The sequence below is a fragment of the Melanaphis sacchari genome, unplaced genomic scaffold (genome assembly GCF_002803265.2).
Source record: "Melanaphis sacchari strain LSU unplaced genomic scaffold, SCAv2.0 Contig7_pilon_pilon, whole genome shotgun sequence".
Lineage (NCBI taxonomy): Eukaryota > Metazoa > Arthropoda > Insecta > Hemiptera > Aphididae > Melanaphis > Melanaphis sacchari.
In genome coordinates, this window is record NW_020271560.1 from 4,004,775 (window position 1) to 4,024,471 (window position 19,697).

The window sequence follows — 19,697 nt, forward strand, 5'->3', positions numbered from 1 at the left end:
TTACTCCACGAACTGCGTATAAATAAATATTATAGATACGAACTTCAAAATCAGCATGTTTCAACACGTCATCAGCTCTCATCCTATTCAATATGAATTCGGCTTCATTGGCCACGCGGACGATATGATCTTTCATGGCATGTGACAATAATCTAATAATAACAGCTACGTGAAGTTATCGAGACTCGCAAAATAAATTAACCTTTATAATAATTAACATACCGTCCTTCGTTAATGAGTTCAATAAAAGCAAGACCAGCATGTTTTTGTAACGAATTTTGCCATTCTTGAGAACACAGCAACATTACTAGTTCAACAACAGATTGGCTGTTTTTAAACGTCGTCAATCCTATAATAAAGTAATATATCAAAACATATTAAATCGTATTAATTGCATTATTTTTTCTTTTTTAAATACAAATTTTCATTGATTTCGTTCTATTAATGATTTATATTTTAAAATTGAATCATTATGACGTATAGTTATAATTTATAACAATCAGTATATAGATTTAAATAAACTTATAAACTCGGTTTATATTGATATATTAAAAATTTAATAAAATTTTTAAAATAATGTAAGCATATATGCGCCTACAGTATATTTTGTTGTGAAAATTATAATGGAATTAATGAAATATTCTTAGGCTCTTAATAAATAATTATACCTATATAAATTATAAATTTATAAATAATACATATACTTAATTTAATATATCTAAATATTGTATTTAATGTCTAAAAGAGATAGACTCTAGTTCTGTTTATAACCATACAAACCAATTTATTGTTGTGTATTTATTGTAAATATAAGTAAACCGAATTCGATGTAATTACCTTTGCCTTCCATGAGCAACTCTTGACCATGGGAACCAACAAGAGTCTTCGATAAAAACGGAGCAAAGTCAACCATTATTTCTCGTAAAAGTGGACAAACGGAACCCAGTGCTGCTTCCAACTTATGTGTAAGAGATGCTTCTCTATTGGGTAAATGTGTCTGATGAGGTAGGTTGACATTTTTTAAGCCGAAGTCTTCAACGCTATGTCCAGGATTTTGTATGCTCACGTTTTGTGTAATCGATGTCGGGACATTTACAACTGATATTTCACTAAGAGGTTTATCGCCACGTATATCTGCAAATGAGTACAGAAACAAAATTGTTTAACGTGCAAGTGTTAAATGAGCATGAATCTAGTTTAGTGACCACGCACATTTTTCAAAGTTTTTTTTTTGGAAACCTATGTATTTCAACGAGTTAAGAACGATGGTGCAAAAATAAATTGGCGAAAATCACGAATTTTGGTGTTTTACGCATGCGCACAACACTGTATTTACCATTTACTGTGCTTACAGCTTATAGGTAATTAATTTTTCATATATATTTTTATTTTATTTTTTTAAAACCTAGGTAAATTAATGTTAATTATTTACAACTTGTAATTTTTCATAAAGCAATATCTCTAACTCATAGTGGTTTTACATAATAAGTCGAGAGATGTTTTCGATTTTAATTGTCAAGCAAGTACAGCGAGCGACTACTTCAAAATATGTATGAAAATGCCATTAATTTCAATTTACTATAATGGTTTAGCCAAATTTTAATTTCCTCGTCATTTTCAGCATACTTAACATCATAGGTACCTACGTTAAAACAAATACAAAATGTAAAATGCATAAAAAAAAAAAAAGGTGTTAAGTAAAACAGAAAAGTTTTAACAGCACGGTGAAATAGAGCGTTTCACGCATGCGCAAAACACCAAAAATCGTGATTTTCGCAAGTTTTAACTCAAAAAAATAATGATGTTAGTCAATTTATTTTTTCCCGTCGTTTTATACTCGATGAAGTACATAGATTCCCTAAAAAAAAAAATTCGCACAAGCGCTAGACTAGATTTATTCCGTTAAATGATATAGAGATATACCTATGTTGTTAGTTAATAGGTACTATCTATGATAACAACACTTCTACTAAGTAGTTAACTTAAAACGTACATATAAGTAGCAGTTAATTTTTTTAGAAAATACTAAATGTTACAAATATTTTTTTTTTTTCTAATTATTATATAGTATTTTTTTGTACTTCATAACTTATATACAATACAATTATTATCATTCAGTAAGTAATATTTTTATTTATTTTTGTTGAAACAATTAAAAACAAATAACTACAGGTAAACTGTATTAAATTAATTTAGTAAAGTACCTATCTTTATTGTATTAGCAATTAAAAAAAAAAAAACTTATAATTGTATCATTATAAATAATAAGTAGTTACTAAAAAGCTTAAGTGCTGTAGGTCTGTCTGTAATATCTTTGAAAGCAGGCTATCCTATCACATAAATATTTTTAAAAAATACTACTTTTCTATTTGATCATACATGTACAAAAGTACATTTAAAAATATTGAAAATTTGAAAAATTGAACAAAACTGAATAAATCACAAATTTAAAAATTGTACTACTTATATCACAAAAACCATTTATGCATGTAATTTGCCCTGGTAGTTATTTGAAACTTTACAGACGCAATTTTTTCTTGCTCATTTATATTAGTATTGTATATAAATAAAAATACAAATAAATTATACATAACACTGAACGCAAATGTACAATGTTATGCATGATTTTTTTTTTTTTTGAAAATTTTAATTAAATTACATTAAAAATAGTTAAGTTGCTTATACTATTATTATTATGTTTTTTTAATTTGTTTTAATACATGTAATCCTGATTCATTAAAAGGATATAATATAATATAGATAATATAGTTTATATAGTTCATAAATCAACATTCAATATTATTCTATCTAACCTCTATGTATTCTTGCATCATCTTCATTGTTAGACTGAGAGTCCTCATTAAGATTGACATCGGTCCAAGCTTCTTCATTGTGAGCAGATGCTATGGTGCTAGCTTTGACATCAGTGTCATTACTTTCAGCATCACTGCATGCTGCTGAACTTGTAGATGCTAATTCTTCAGAGCATGTACTCTAAACGAGTATTAAAAAAAAGTATGATTATTAGGTTTTATTAATTCATATATATATATTTTTTTTAATTTAAAACAATAAAATTGAATTATTCTGAAAAACTGGATGACCAGTTAAAAAAATAAACATAAGCATTTGTGCACTAAACAAACTAAAATATAAACAACACGTTTATCAACAGTGTTAAGTACCTATAATAATATGTATAATACATAATTTATCAATCATTGCTTTGTGCAAATTAAAACCTAATTTTTGTGTTACAAAAAAACAGTGTGTTATGGGTTGGCACTCTTAGCCAGTACCTTTTTTGGAGCCAATATAGTTTTGTTATTTAAGACTTTACGGCGATAACGTAAATTATAATTGTTGAATGATGATACTGGTGGTACTCTGAGCAGTTGCTACACAAATGAACATAAAACAACACAATAGAACAATATTCCACATTCTTGATGAAAATTAAGACACAATTGATAAACTTTAAAATGTATAACCGATAAGTACAAACACAAAACACAGTCTCAAAGAAAATATGTGCTTTTTTTAAATATTGTAAATAATTATAGCATTTAATTTCATGGAAAAAAACATCTTATCAGCCACAAGTGTATTAGCATTGAGAATTAATAAATTTAAGTAAACAAAATCAATAATAATATTATAAATTTAAAAAAAAAAATTAATAATGTTCTTAACATAATATGTAATGTTTCAAATTCAATAATTCGAATATTGTATTATACTTTTCAAATAAAATTGAAACTATAAATGTAAAAGAGTATACTCTTAAAATTAATTCTATATAAATGCCATTGTTAATGAATGCCAGTGAAAAATTATAATAATAACTAATTTACCTTGTTGCATGGAATAGTTGGCACTTGTGAAGTATGATTTAAATTTTCCATTGATGTCATCATCATATTATAGTCTTCCTCATCTGCTGAAACAAATTATAATTCATAATAATAATGTAAATTGACATATATATTGTTATTGGCATGCCATCTATTTCTAATGCCAGATAAACAAACCAAACAAACTGAATTTTTGAATTAATTGGATATTTTGGAAATTAAACACGCATACTACCCTACTGTATTGTATTCCATGCATGTCAAACACAACTAGTAGTTAAATAAATATGTAACATAAATATTGTATTATAAATTGCATTGAATAATAAATAAAATTTAAAACATTAGTTTATTTAAACTTATTATAATATTAAAAACAAATTTAATGAACTGAGCATAAAAATTAATATGAAATTGAATTCAGAGAAATGCTATACAATTTAACATTAATGTGAATGTATTTGGTATGCTTACAAATAATAAAAGAGTAATTAATATTTAGTTTTTTATTATTAAATACTAATTATTGTAAACTTTTAGTAACATGTTTGAGTATTTTTTAACAATGTTTAGTATAAAATAAAATGTAAACACATTATTTTTTTTAAATATTTTCAAACAGAATAATGCATAAACAGATTAGGTATACAATAGACACATACTAAATTTATATATTATAAAGGTTGAATCAGTTTTATCAAATTCTATACTTGATATTAATAAATATTTACAATTCTATACACATTGGGAACATTTTATAAAAATAACAATATTTTAGGCACCAATAAAAATTTAACTGCAGGGCAGTGGCCAAATATTAATGAATGAAGATAAATACTAGCTACACTAAAAATAAATAAAAAAAATTGAACGTGGAGCTTTCTATTTATTTTTTTTTTTTCATTTACAAGCATAAAACAGTGCTATCTAAGGCCAAATCAAAAATTGGACACGGATATATATAAAAAAAAAAAAAACATTTGGTAGAACATATTCTGACCTTGTTGTCCTAACGAGGGCGCAGCGTAATGTGACATAATGTTGCGGTGGCCGAAGTTATGGGGCATTTGTGGATCTATCGAGTGAGACGGAGGTAGGAATTGAGGATATACATGATGGGACCATTGAGGAAACAACGGTCTTGTACCATGACAATCTGGGCATAATAAGAATTCAATTAAAATCTCAGTTCAAATCAATGGAACACAACATTTAAGTGCCACTAAACTATTCTTAATGGTGTGTGAAAAGTTATGAAGTAAAATTAATATTATGAATAATTATTGGATAAATATATTACTTGGCGGACTTTCTGATCGGGTTTGGTTATTGTTTGGTTGAGCGTTCCCATGTACTTGTAATAATGCTGTTGGTGGTTCCAATATATCTCTATACTTGGATACCATCAGCACAGATACAAAATAAACAATAGCCAATGATAGAAATTGAGCTTGCTTAGTTTCCTCCTATTGTCAAGAATAAAACAAAAAAAAAAAAAATGTTCCATAAACTATGTTATCTAAAATGATAGAAACTTTTACCACATCTCTGTAGATAACTGCACGCAAACGATTAATATCCATTTCTTGTAATAACTTTTCTGGATCCCGTATAGGATTTGTGGAGCCATCAATTAAACTCTAAAACATTGACATATTCAAATCTAAGTTATTTAACTATTATAATAATAATTACCTTAGGTGATGATTGACCAGCTCGAATAAGTGATTGCAAATGTAATTGTTTAGGGTTATTTGGTTGCGAAGGTAAGATCAACAAACGACTACGCTCTTTGCATTCTAAACAGTTACGCACAGCATTTGTGCAAACTAATCGCAAGCATTGTCGTAATATTCCACCACTTGACATGTTTTTTTCTGTTTCTAGTTCAGAAAAATTGAGAGAACTAGCAAATACTAAAACATCAGCCATATTGACTAATCGTTGTAATAGAGAAGCAGCCACTTCGACTGTCATTCCTTGTGTTGGTTCCATAATATCTAACTCACTCTGAAATCGTAATAAAATTAATTAAACGTCATCTTAGATATAATATTAAATATTTTTCTTACATTAGGCGATGTGGCAGATGCAAGCAATGGCAACAGTCCACCACAAGCTATGATCAAGTTATCTGACAACTGTGAGATCAAATGTACAGTATTGACCACAAAAATTGCATTCTCGGCTCCATTAACAAAGTCCAAAACAGATTTGGTTGAATGACTACAAGTAATAAATACATTAAATTAACTATTAGTTCAAACTGTTTCAATAAAATAATTTTTTACCCTCTCCAGACTTGAATATTAGATTCAAGTGAATAGAGTACATCAGACAATAATCTTTGATGAATGTAAGACCATTTAAATTCTGGAATTCTAAAAGGAGGTCTCGATGGACCTGGATTAAACATTGGTCTTGTATCTATGTTTGGAGCAATTGGTTTTTTATCAGTTTTAGTACTTCCTTTGTTTTCAACTTCATTTACCGAAGTAGATTCTAAAATTAAAATAATGTATAAAATGTACTTATAATAGGTCCCAAATGTTAAAAGTTATTATCAATGATATTATAATTAAATTATATTATTACCTGATGTTTCTAGACATTTGTTTTCCATAATAATTTCTGTAACATTTTCAGTCACTGGTAAAGATTCAGTTTCTACATTTTCTAAAACATAAAAATATTTAACTATTAGAATTTTAATATACTAAAATATAATATTATTATATTTAAAAATTCTATAGTTTATTTAAAATTTCCAGTTTTTTGTCATTCTGGATACTAATTTGAGTATATTTTTCAATGAACCCAGTAAAAAACTTTTTTTTCTAAATAAACTATAAATGTATTATTTAATTGTAAAAATTAACTTAGTTTTCTAGATACAACTAAAACTTTGAAATTGATAACTTAAAAATATTAGAGAAAAAAAAAATGTTGAAATGACTTTTAAAGAAAAATAAATATAAAAATTACCTAAGCTACACTTATGAACATAATTAATTAATAATTATATAAATAATTGAAAGACTGGGATAAATGACATATGAGGTATTTTAGATACTTTTTTTCTTGAATATTTAGTTAACAATTGAGTAAAAAAATAAAAAAATACTGATTCAAAAAACTAAATATATCCTTATCAAAAAGGAAAAAAAATGTAAATTAAAATGTATACAATTGTGTAAAATAGGTAATATTTCTGTACATAACGATAATTATATTTCAAACATTCAATCTTAAACTAATAAATATTGATTGAGCTGATTTAATAATCATTTTCTAAACTCAATAAATATATATATATATATTATTATAGTATAGTAAATCTAATAAAAAAATAATCATAAGCAAAATAATAAGAGCTCTGTTAGAAAATTAAAAACAAGGAATTTTTGCACTTTGAGTTGGGTTCTCATATGAAAAAAAAAATGAGGAACTTTCAAGTGAATGCTAAGTAGTCTTGTATAGCAGACGAACAATTGAATAAGAAACATAGTTATCAATACCTTATAAATACTATTTATGAACTATAATCATAAATTGTACCTGTTTTGTTGCTCACATCTTCTGTATGCTCATTTTCAGTTTTATTACAGTTTTCAATAGTTTTATAATTTTCTAAGTTTACTTCATCTCCTTTCACAATATCGACATGTTCCATTACCTTATTTATGTTTTCATCTATGGTATGGATAGTTTCATTTGTATCAACATTTTCTTCTATTTTATCAATAATTTCTTCTTTACTATTTAATTTTTCTTCTATTTTATTAACATTTTCTTCTATTTTGTTAACATCATCTGCTTCTATACTAATATTTTTTTCTACTTCATCAACACTTTCTTCTACTTTAGTGTCATGTTCTACTAATTTTTCAACATTTCCCTCTTCTATTTGTTGTTTTATGTTTTCTTCACTATTGGACTCTATGGACGGATTTAATTGAGGTATAGCATCATCATTAACAATGCTAATATGATCACTTACATTCAAATTAATTTTTTCCAATTTTTTTTTAGGCGTATCATTAAGTTCATTTGGTGTTAAGTATGCCTCTGAGCAATCACTATCAACAGTGTCGCATGTCTGAACTGTTATCACAGATATTGGTTGAGCAACAGCACTTTGTTCAATATTATTTTCTATACCATTTACATTAACTTCATGCTGTAAACATTCTGAATTTACAATTGTTTCACTATCACTACTATTACTAAAACTGTCTTGATTTAAAACATTACCATTCATTTTTTCTATCACATTTTCATTAGATTCTGAATCAATCATTATTGGAATATCAATATTTTCTTTTTCATTAATATTATTTTTAATATCTTCACTTAGAAGAGTATTATTTAAATTAGTTTGTAATTTAATATCTTTTGATATTATGTCATCACCATTAGATGCTATATGGTTTTCAATTGTTTCCTCAACATTACATTCAGGAATATCATGATCTAATGGTAATATTTCACCATTCACTTGTAAATATTTTTCAGTTATTGAGTTATTTAGCTGAATACCATTTTCAGTAGTAGCATCAAATAATTTAATATAATTAGAAATATTTGATTTTATGTTTTCATTTTCAACCATTTTTGAAGCAATCACATTATTCACTTGTTCAGTAACATTGATTTCATTATTCTCACTAAAATCTAAAACATCCTGTTTGTTTTCAATAGTTGGTACTGTTTCTTTAGGTGATTCTAAATCTTCATTTTCATTTTCTTTGGATACATCTTCAAGTTGATTTTCAATTTCTTTTAATGTTTCTTCACTTTTTTTTACAATTTCTATTGAGGGGCTTAATTCATTACTTTGAGTTTGGGCATTTGATGTGTTACTCTCCTTTTTGCTATCCATAAAAGTTTCCTGTTTTGAGGCGTCATTTAAAATCAAAGATTCTTGATCTTCAATTTCACTTTCTCTTAATGTATCTTCAGACTTAATTGGCAACTCATGTTCGTCTTTCTCTTTACATTCTTTAAGTGCAGGATTGTCTTTCACAGGTGTACTAATAGTAGATTCCTGAAATAAAAAATGAAAAGTTATAATTAAAATAATTAAAATTAATAATTAAGCATACTGGAGTTTCAGAAGGAGAATGATTTATAGGAGGTGCAGGAGGTTGGTTTTCCCAACCAGATATGGTACTAATTGGACGCTGCTGACGTAAACGTGGGTCTGTAATGTTGTCACTACGTTGGCGCTCATAGTGTTCATACATTAAAGCAAATTGAAGTTTAAATTCTTCAAAAGATACCTATAATTATAATATTATACTTTAGTTAATGGTTTTTATACAATTATAAAAAATAATATATCAAAATTACCTTTGAATGCACTATTGCCAAAGTGTCAACCCATACTCGCCAACCACCATATTCATGTTTGATAGCATGATGAAGTAACATAGTGAATAAATTATAGACCATATCAGACACTTTTTGTTCTTCACACGTTCTTGGATGAATATATGCCATTGCTATCAGCCATTCCTTATATAAACATACATTGATTTAATAAAATTCAGTTAAAATATTCTGATTTCAGTAACTTACTTGCCAAACAGACATTTGTAATACTGTTCGTCTATTCTCACGATTGTTACTACAAAGTATTGTCATATCAGATAAAAAGAGTTTTTTTACTTCTAATAATTGCTCAGATGGTTTTGCTTGACGAATTAGAGTAGCTACTACTTTGAGAATCACTAAAATAAATTAAAGTATTATACAAATTAGACTATTTTATTAATTAAGAATATAAAAAGAGAATAATTAATCATTAAATCCATATAATGTTTGAGAAAAAAAAGACTTACTAGGATTTTCTAATCTGCAATTACTATCAGGTTCTGGATGCCTAGTATAAAGTATTTGTTGACTAATTCGTTCGGTTAATATCTAAATGAATAAAATAATTACATAACAATATTTAAAGTTAATTTATAATAAATAATTATATAATAATTGTTTGAGTGATTGAACTGTTTGTTATTAAACATATTTTTATTTATTCATTTAAAATAAGAACTAGGTTAAATGCCGAAATATGTTGTAAAGTCATCAAGTTGACAAGTGAACAGTGTGGGTTTGTCTTGTAGAGTTATAGGTCTATATGAAGATTGACAGTTGAGTGGTTTTTTCGGGTTGAGAATTAATAAGACAGTTGAATACTCTCATAGGTTAATCTAAGTAATGAGTTAAATATTCGTTAATTATTTCCCAAAGGAGTATTGTGTTGTGTGGTTAGAATGGAATATATCAGAAACATGGTTTACAAATGTGGCCTTGTCCTCACCGGAGTGTGCCCAATTTCCCATTTATGTATTAGAGGGCTAAGGGTTTTGTAGTTTTTTAAAGAGTCATTTTTTGAAGTAAGGAATCCTAAGCTTTTGGTTTTTATAGATTTCTAGGATATATTTAAGCTTCTGGGCAAGTGGATTTTAATGGAATTTGTCAGTAGGGAATTTTATCTTTGCAAATAACAGCAAGTACAACATTTTTGTGCCATTTTTATAAGGAAAGAATGGTGGAGGGTGTATGTAATTACAACGGCACAATTGATTCCTATACTGACAATTGTATGATAGGTGTAAAAAAAATATACTGCTTCATCGATATCGGTGGTGGTTTTAAGTTGGACTTTTAAACTAGTTTCTTGTCAATTAATTTTTGACAGTTTTCCCAGTTGATGAGTGAATGTAATAGTTTATAAATTGATTGGACAAGTTTAATACGCTGACAGTTTAAGAACAATAGAATAGAGAAGTGATCTAAGCATGAAATATAGAAGTTGAGAATTGATGAATAAAGTATCTTATAAAATATGCTTGATATATCCATCGATTTCGGAAAGATGATGACCATTAGATGGTGTATAGCAATAATTACATCAATTGTATATATTATATAATCAGTAAGAAAAAAAAAATGGTCAAAAATATTGATCAATTATTAAATCTATGGAAATATTCCCTAGGGCCTGATACTTGAATAGTTGAGCAGAGCAGTATTTTTATTATATAATTTTCAAAACCATATAAAACTTATAAAGTGGGACGACAAATATGATTCACTAGAGAATATCATATAGAAATTTATTCTGAGCAATAAAAACTATATATATGGCGATTGAGTAGGTAAAAAAAACCAATTTAATATGGCACTATATATCAACTTCATTATCATAAATTATCAACATTTATTTTAAACCTTATTAGTTTGAGATCAAATTAATCACATAAGTAAACATATCTATAACTCATAAACTAGATTAATTATATAATAATTTTATAAATAATTAGTACAACCATGTAATTCCATTTTAAGTTAAACAAGTAATACAGTTTTTTTTTCAAAATAATTATGATTTTTATTGTCTCATACTAACCTCATAAAGAACATTATAGGTGGGTAATGTAATAGTTTCTTCGTTTAACATTAAACGTTCAGACAGCAGAGTATATAAATTATAAGGACTCATCACATCATATTTTCTTCTAAAATAATAAAACAATATTATTATTATTCTTTATAAAATATTTTTACTTTTAAATACATAAGTCTTTACTAAATTTGTTAAACATTTTTAAGCAAAATTATGATGTAAAATCATTGTAAAATAAATAAATATAATTGAATTTGAGTACAAAGTATTTAAAATCTTTATAATATATCAAATAAAATATTATTTTTAAAAATTGGCTACATCACATTGTTATTGTAATTCACTATGGATTTTCATTTTACTTGGCTTTTTACCAAAATGTTTTGAATTACTTACAAAAAAGGTATATCTATATATAAATAAGATTTTCTATTTTCCAATGTTTAGGTTAGGTTAGACATTTATCAACTTATAGCTAATATTTATTTTCACGAAATATGTGTACTTTAAAATGATAATAAATAATATTAAATAATGATCATATTATTTATAAAACATAAATTTAATTTTTATGTAGTTAAAAACTATAACTTGCTTGATTAAAAAAACTAAAATGTTGTTATTATAATATGTTTAACTTAGTATAAAAGATTTACTTTCTTTAGCTTACTTATGTGTACTGCGACTCAAGAAAAATCCTAATAGTTTTAGTGCTTGAAGTCGAATTAATTGGCTTTCAGATGCCACTAATTTAAATACACAACGTACACCGTGCTTTACATCAAAAGCTGGTATCATTGATGCTGGTTGTTCAGACATAAGGGACATGAGAGTTTGAAGAACATCGTGTAGATTTTCATCTTCGCAAACTAAATACATATAAAAAAATGAAATTAATTATAATATGAATAATTTATTTGTTCCAAATTTATTCTTACCAGTTGTTAAGTAATTAATAATACTCTGAAGCTCATCTTCTTTTAAACCTACCCCTAACATCATTAGTTGCTTAAGAAACAATAAAATGTAACCTCTAATAATCAATATGTCTTTTTGAGCAGGCCGAGGACCGTCTAAAAAAAAAAAAAAAATTAAATATTATTAAACACTTTAAAATATTGAACCATTAGAGATATTGGTTTATTTACCAAGTCCTTTTGGTATGATACCGCTCTTATTCCTTGGATTTACTACCCAGTAGTAATATTTAAGTGTATGGACGGTTTGGAGTACAGTAGATACGCGCCGTACATTTGAATAAATTTGGGTGTCTGAGAGAAATTCTGTTGCCAAATATGTATAAAGCCTGGTTTGTACATGAGTTGGTGTGTATATCCACAGACCGGGGTTGAAAAGAATATGATCGAGAAGCTAATCAAAAATAAGTATAAATTTACATATAAACACAATTACACAACATTTTTATTTTTTATAACATTAGAAGTTACCTGTTTTAGAAGTAACTCGTTGTTGGGTGTAAGACAAGTAACTAGGTGTTTTGTAAGCCGAAGAAATGAACCCAACACTTCCAACGTTAGATGGTCCCTTGATGATCTTTGTAACATATAACTAATGACTAGAAATCCACGGTTTTGAATCATATGCTGTTGCACCGTTTGTGAAGTTTCGACCATATCACAAATGAAACCTAATAACTTCCAACTGGGGGAAAAAAAAATATCAAAAATTTAAGTTAAAAAATAACATTTTTAAGCTAAATCTCTGACAGAATTGAATTATATTATGTGCCACCTAATTTACTTATGCCAGTTTTTAGGATCTGAATAAAATATATTTTTGGTTAAAACTTATTTAAAAACTAATTAAAACCATATGTAATTTCAAAACATAGATAAAAATTATTGAAATTAAATTTAAATTGAATATTATGAAGTTAAAACCAATTTTTAATTAGAATGAAAAAAAAAAATAATGATGATTACTTTATCATTTTCTTCATAAAGCTAATTTAATATTAAAATTATTGTATTTGCTTAACAATAAAATGAAGTATATACCATTTAGAACAAATTTTTAAATATGTAAGCATACCATATAGAAGCATCTTTTTTATCCGTAGGTTCTGCAGACAAATCAAGTTGAGCAAATAATGGAAACAGAACCTGTATGCCACCAACAGAATTTAGGGTACTGTGTATGGAATGGGTAATAACAGCTTTCACATCCTAATAAAAAATATTTGTTAATAATTTTGTTAAAAAAAGTATTTTTTTTGTAACTTAAGATGATTTGAAAATTAATAATTTACTATCTGTTTTATTATGCATAACAGTACTTATTACATAGTTAATACCTGTAACATGAGTGCATGTGGTGTATGCACAAAATATGATGCATTTCCTTTTGGGGTTGATTGCAAACATAATTGGCCATCAGTCGCTACAGGATTATACATAAACACTATTGCATTTGACAATTTACCATCATACAAGACCTATAAATAATACAATTTAAATTGACATGACATAATTATAATTTAATTAATTATATTTGTTTGTGTGTGTGTGTATATTTTAAATTGATCGTCTTAGACTGAAGTCCTAAAGGCTAATTCACATACTCACTTTTGATTTATCTCGCTTACTTAATTATAATGTATCAATAAAAAAATAAAAACTAATTAATTTTATCAATCCTAATAATCTCAAAGATATCTACTATTAAAGTTTATAGAATAAAACAGCTCAAAGTTACCAATAAAAATATTTATTGTACGTTATTTCATCTCCAAAGCAGCAGTATATATTTTTCTATCTACTTTAAGATAAGGTTACTTCAGAGTACAAAAAAAATAATGAGGGTAGATACATATAATGCTAAAGAAATACATAAATTAAAATAAAATCTAATTGTATAAATTCCTTATTATAATGCAGCGAACTATGATATATATTTTTATTATAGTTGGGTAGTGAAACTATAAATAAAAAAATACACAAACAAGCACATACTAGTCCCCAAAAAAAAAAAAAAAACAATGACAACAATACTAAAATAAATACGCATTATGCAAACACGTTTTTGATAAAATTCTAAAAGCTTACATATTATAATATAAGCATCTTATACATATATGTGTATATTTAGCCTATATTGTAAAATAATATAGGCTGAATTAATTCTAAATTTATTTCTTTTTTCTTTTTATTTGAAATAAACAATCTGTACCTTTGGGGCGCAATAGGCTTATGTGACTAAAGTATGTATATAAATTAATTTTAATTCCTAATCACTTACGCAGTTACAATTGCAATTAAATAATAATAACAGGCTAGACATGATATGAGAAGTCATCCAGTAATGACACTTACTAATTGACTTGATTTTTTTAGTTATTTAACAAAACTGATAACGCTCTGTATACGGATTTCTGATGGGAAGGCGGTGAACAAATAGGTCACAATACCATTTTCTTTTTAGACGTCGGGTGGGTTTCCAGAAATATAAGAGACTGCGAAATTCCATATTAACGGGTTGCAGTGGGAGACAATTCGATTATGGAAGCGTTGATCTATATTTTTAAATGCTTGAATTTTATTTAAGTTGGTATTTTTGCATTGCACCATAACTGTATACCATAAAGTCCAGACTGGTTTGATTAAAAATTTATAAATGAGCAGTTTTGTGTTGATATAAGTGTATGATAGGCGTAAACTTTAAATTTAGTCGTTTCGATTTAATATGCTGAGCCAAGGTTAATCTGCGATATAGCATAAGCCCAAGATATTTTACAGTTTGAGAGTTTGGAATAGGGATACCATGGATGGAGACAGCTGGGCAGGGTCTAAGTCTAAGTGTAAATGTATAATGCACGGATTTTTATTGATTTATTTTTAACCACCAAATGGTGTACAATACTTCCACGAGGGAGAGGTAATTTCGGAGATGGTGAGAAGCAATAATTAGGTCATGATTTACAAATATTATGGCCTTATCGTCAGTATAGTTAGCGACTAGTGTGTTCGGAGAGGTGGGTTGGTCAGAGGCGTAGATGTTATGAAGAACAGGAGAAAGAATACCGACTTGAGAAAAACCCGCCGAGATTTTGGCTATACTGGAAAGAGTTTCACCAAAACGAGTACTGAAAATCTGTCAGAAAAATAAGATTTAATAATCAGGAAGTATACAGGATGTAGGATTTTTTTCAATTTGAATAGGAAACCGTCGTGCCAGACCTTATCAAAAACCTGAGATATACCGAGAGAAGCGCATGTGCTATATAATTTTTTCTCTAGTGCATACTCGATGAACTTGGTGGATTGTTGAATGAATAGGTAGATCGAAATTCAAACTGGGAGTCAGGAAGAATGTAATTTATATAAATTTAAATGGAATGAACAATAATATAATGATGCACTGGTTTATAAAAAATTGCCATGACATTAATTAAAAATAATTTTATTTGGCTTGCAGTTTAGTTTTTTAATGTATTTTTATAACACAATATTATAAGTTATAACTATTTTATGTTTAAAATTAATAAACAGCTATAACATACATGTTTATTTACTTTCGTATACCTTGGAAAATCTTAGTAATATTGAATAAGTATTAGAAATTAGAAATTCTCATGGTTAAAAAAATATTTAACCAGTGTTCCCCAATTTTTATTTAATTCTTATAGGTTTTCAAAATCTCACAATTCCTTTCTTCGATAAAAAAAGAATAGTGTAATTTTTATAATCGGTAATTTAATTTAAGTAAATAATAATAAATTTTATGCATATTTACATAGTTCTGTATATTACTTGTTTTAAATAATTATTATTAATTAATTTTGATTATACATAGTTACCTATATATTTCATTGCAATAATTAATGAATAATAACAATTAAAATCACACTAAAATCCCCCCTCTTAAATAAAACTTAACCTTTAGAATAAAAAACCCACAAGGAAGCAGAACTTGCCGATGTTGGGAGTCACTGTATTAAATTATCAAATTTACTGAAAATACATGAATATAAAAGTATATATTAGAAATTCTTCTTTGAAGTCTCAAGAGTTTTTAAAATCAATTTTTGCAGAATTTTCAGAGTTCACCAATCTATGTAGGTCTTTTTTCCAATAAATAAGTTAAGTTGGGTCCAAACTTTGAAAGAAAAAATGACACAAACAGTATTATTATGGAATACCTGATATCAAAGAAAAATAGCAGTGAAATATCATCCCAAAAGTATGATCAAGCATAATAACAATATCATACATATATTTTCAAATAACTTAATAATTAAGTTTTAGAATTATAAATTATAATTATTTAAATAAAATAGTTAATGAACATTTTATTGCATAAATTATGAAATAAAATAAATTGGAAAAGTACAGTGAAATAAGCCATCAAATTGGAAGAAAACGTGATTATAGATTATAGAAATATCAAATCATGTTTGAAAAAATTAATAATGTTTCACAAAATACTAAATAAAAATTCCCATCAAAAAAAAGTTACTGGAATACCAATCCCAATTTTATAACCATACGTCACCTGAAGCTAAAAACAAACATTAATTAATACAAAGTGCATAATAAAAAAAAAAACAAACAAAACAAAATTCTTACAGAACTATCGACAGCGTGTTGGGGCATGCGAGAAATATCTGAATTCTGGGTTTGGCTCAAATTCTTAAATTCACTCACCCTTTTGTGGTTCTCTGGTAGACTTAAATGGCATTCATTATCAAAACGAAATTGGCACTGCAAATAATTAAGTTAATATCAATAACCTAAAATAAATATTTAAATAAAAATAATACAACTGAAAGATTAGAGTTAAATTAAAATAACTAGTAAGCTGATCGCTATTTTTTCAGTTAAATAAAAGAGTAACATTAATTTATAATAAAACAAATTAACTTTATTAAATATTAGTTGTAGATATACCATAATAATTATATAATAAAAATGAAATAGATATTGGTGCAGTATTTATATTTTATAGAAGAGCATAAAGTATAGGATAAATAGTTTTAAGAGAAAATAAATAAAAATTGTTCAATTAAAAATAATAAGACTATATTTCAAATATAATTTATTGTTAGGTATTAATAAATAAATCCTCGTTACAACTCGAAATCAAAAGATAACCTTTTATAGTTATTTGTATCCAAAACCCAATCATTGTTCAAAAATTTGAAAAAAAGTTTTTTCAATAGTTAGTAGTCTCATTAACTTTGACAAAAACTATTTCTAAATAATTAAATAATTTAAAACAAAAAGTAAATCCGAAGTTTTTTATTATTAATAAAGTATTTCCAGAAAAATAAAGTTTTTAATTAATCGACATTTAAAATATAAACTATTTGTAAAACTGTAGATACTAACTTTATATCCTGGACCTAATCTATGTATGGCACATATTTGTTGGGTTGTTAATGCTTCGCTAAACAAATATATGGCTGACATTTGACCGCAAAACACACGGTCTTCGTCCAGTTCCGGCGTTGCTCCAATGTAACATTTATCGAACGGCTGTTTAGCGATAATTATAATACAGTCATTAGTTCATAGGTATATAAAATATAATATACAAACGGCGATGCGATTCGCACGTCATTCTACCAACATGTCTCGGCGAGATGATAATAAACGTACCTCGTTGGCAGACACGAACCAGGCCATTTCTGTACTCGACGCCAGTTGACCGTTCACCACACATTTGATTTCGCTTTTTGTCCATCGGTTGTAAATGTATACAATAGCTATCATATACCACTGTAATAAAACACAGATAGACGGATGTATATTAATTATATATTTTCCCGTCAGATGAGTTGTCCGGGTGCAAGAGAGAATTAAATTATTATACCTTCCGGGGTTGAAATTCATATTTTACGCAATGTTGAAAACCTTTGCCTTTAATCTTCATGGAGGTCAACACTAAACAATTCCCCACAAAATGGGCTGAATAACCGACACCTTTACTCGTTTTGAAACTGAAAATGTAGTAGATAAGTATAAACTTTCGTATTAGAAAAAAAAATAAAAAAACGACAATTCGTTTACAAAATAAATACTAAACCACATAGCTAGTTCAATCATTACCAGTATAAATACGGCTTTTCACGTTCAATGTTCACCGAATTGATGGGATCCAATCGGAACCACGTACAAAACGTAAAACCGTTTTCATATGGCCATTTTGCTAACGGTGGTAGAACAATGGCCTAAAAAATAAAACAAATAAGTTAAAAAAAAAAAATAATCGAGACAACGTCAGCCACATATTCATACTGTGGTTAGTTGTCGCTTACCGATCCCTTTTTTCCGGGAAAACTGAAGAAGACATCTGGACCATTCCTTTGCGGCATCTGTCGCAAAACGTTCAAAAGCTTGGTGGAGTGTTTTGGCTGTAAACACACAAGGGAAATCATCAATTTCGACGTTTTTTTTCGTAGATATATCGTACATCCACCTTAAACATTTGTAAAATTTAAGCGGTTCTAAGATAATATGCGGGTCACGATAGATTCGAATTTATTTCCACGAGACTTAGTTTATATTTTATTATTGACTTCACAAACACAGATGAACAATGTTACTCTGCGATAATAGATATTATGAGATTATAGAATGGTCGATTAACAATAACAATAATAAAATAATATTATTTTTATTAGTTTACGGGGTAGCAGGTACATTATACTTTACAAATCTATAAAATAACGGAATACGATACCCATTTAGAATTTTAATAGTAATATAAAATAAATAGGTACCACTATAAAAAAAAAAACAAACAAATAATAATAAATAATTAATTTACTTAAAAAAACTAAAATAAGGTGGAAACAAACAAGAAATTTTTTTTATAATTATCTATACGACTATATAATATATACAACATACACTATTGTTTTAATATACACATTATAAATGCATAAATGTATAAATAATAAATATACTAAAAGTTAAGTTTTGAAAAGCTTTTCAGAGTAACAAACTTAATTATTATTGATTTGAATATTTAAAAAGTTTACCAGTAAAAATGATATACAAAAACGAATATCATAAACAAATATATATTCAAATGTGTAATACCGTTAATAAGTTTCCAGTTTATAAGCAGACAATCATAATTATTGAGGATTTACAATTAATTCAATTTTAATTGTAATTAGTAACTAACAAAAAATTAAAAGTAAAATTAATAAACACCAAAAAATGCAAACTTCAAATTTATAATTACACATTAACATTTTCTTTAATTGAAATATGGAGTATAACCCATCAATACATTGATGAAATTTAAATCACTAAACTCTCAAAAGCTATTTTTTCATCAAACCTATTAAACTTACGAATACAATTTTTAATAAAACGTAGGCATGTACTTATATAATATATATTATACAAACATACTATATTGTGTATAAGACAAAAAATTAGGTATTTGCATAAATCAATTTT

General features: G+C 26.7%; 1 protein-coding gene across 5 annotated transcripts in view; it reads right to left on the minus strand.

Moving 5' to 3' along the window:
* The window catches only part of LOC112601904 (neurobeachin), a 221,876-nt gene that overhangs the window by 67,171 nt on the left and 135,008 nt on the right, over positions 1–19,697 (minus strand). For 3 of the 5 annotated variants that reach the window (XM_025349775.1, XM_025349773.1, XM_025349774.1), the window contains 30 exons: positions 18,542–18,637; positions 18,333–18,454; positions 18,097–18,223; positions 17,883–18,002; positions 17,613–17,759; positions 16,851–16,985; positions 13,580–13,720; positions 13,318–13,451; positions 12,714–12,927; positions 12,414–12,636; positions 12,204–12,338; positions 11,936–12,134; positions 11,269–11,377; positions 9,698–9,779; positions 9,435–9,586; positions 9,207–9,371; positions 8,960–9,136; positions 7,413–8,901; positions 6,450–6,530; positions 6,146–6,356; positions 5,927–6,080; positions 5,550–5,864; positions 5,396–5,494; positions 5,155–5,320; positions 4,855–5,010; positions 3,855–3,937; positions 2,814–2,994; positions 838–1,134; positions 223–349; positions 44–152 (listed from right to left, as the gene is read on the minus strand). In XM_025349775.1, the coding sequence (XP_025205560.1) occupies positions 44–152; positions 223–349; positions 838–1,134; positions 2,814–2,994; positions 3,855–3,937; positions 4,855–5,010; positions 5,155–5,320; positions 5,396–5,494; positions 5,550–5,864; positions 5,927–6,080; positions 6,146–6,356; positions 6,450–6,530; positions 7,413–8,901; positions 8,960–9,136; positions 9,207–9,371; positions 9,435–9,586; positions 9,698–9,779; positions 11,269–11,377; positions 11,936–12,134; positions 12,204–12,338; positions 12,414–12,636; positions 12,714–12,927; positions 13,318–13,451; positions 13,580–13,720; positions 16,851–16,985; positions 17,613–17,759; positions 17,883–18,002; positions 18,097–18,223; positions 18,333–18,454; positions 18,542–18,637 (5,946 nt within the window). The remainder of the gene's footprint in view (positions 1–43; positions 153–222; positions 350–837; positions 1,135–2,813; positions 2,995–3,854; positions 3,938–4,854; positions 5,011–5,154; positions 5,321–5,395; positions 5,495–5,549; positions 5,865–5,926; positions 6,081–6,145; positions 6,357–6,449; positions 6,531–7,412; positions 8,902–8,959; positions 9,137–9,206; positions 9,372–9,434; positions 9,587–9,697; positions 9,780–11,268; positions 11,378–11,935; positions 12,135–12,203; positions 12,339–12,413; positions 12,637–12,713; positions 12,928–13,317; positions 13,452–13,579; positions 13,721–16,850; positions 16,986–17,612; positions 17,760–17,882; positions 18,003–18,096; positions 18,224–18,332; positions 18,455–18,541; positions 18,638–19,697) is intronic. The other 2 variants (XM_025349776.1, XM_025349777.1) reach the window with 1 other exon arrangement.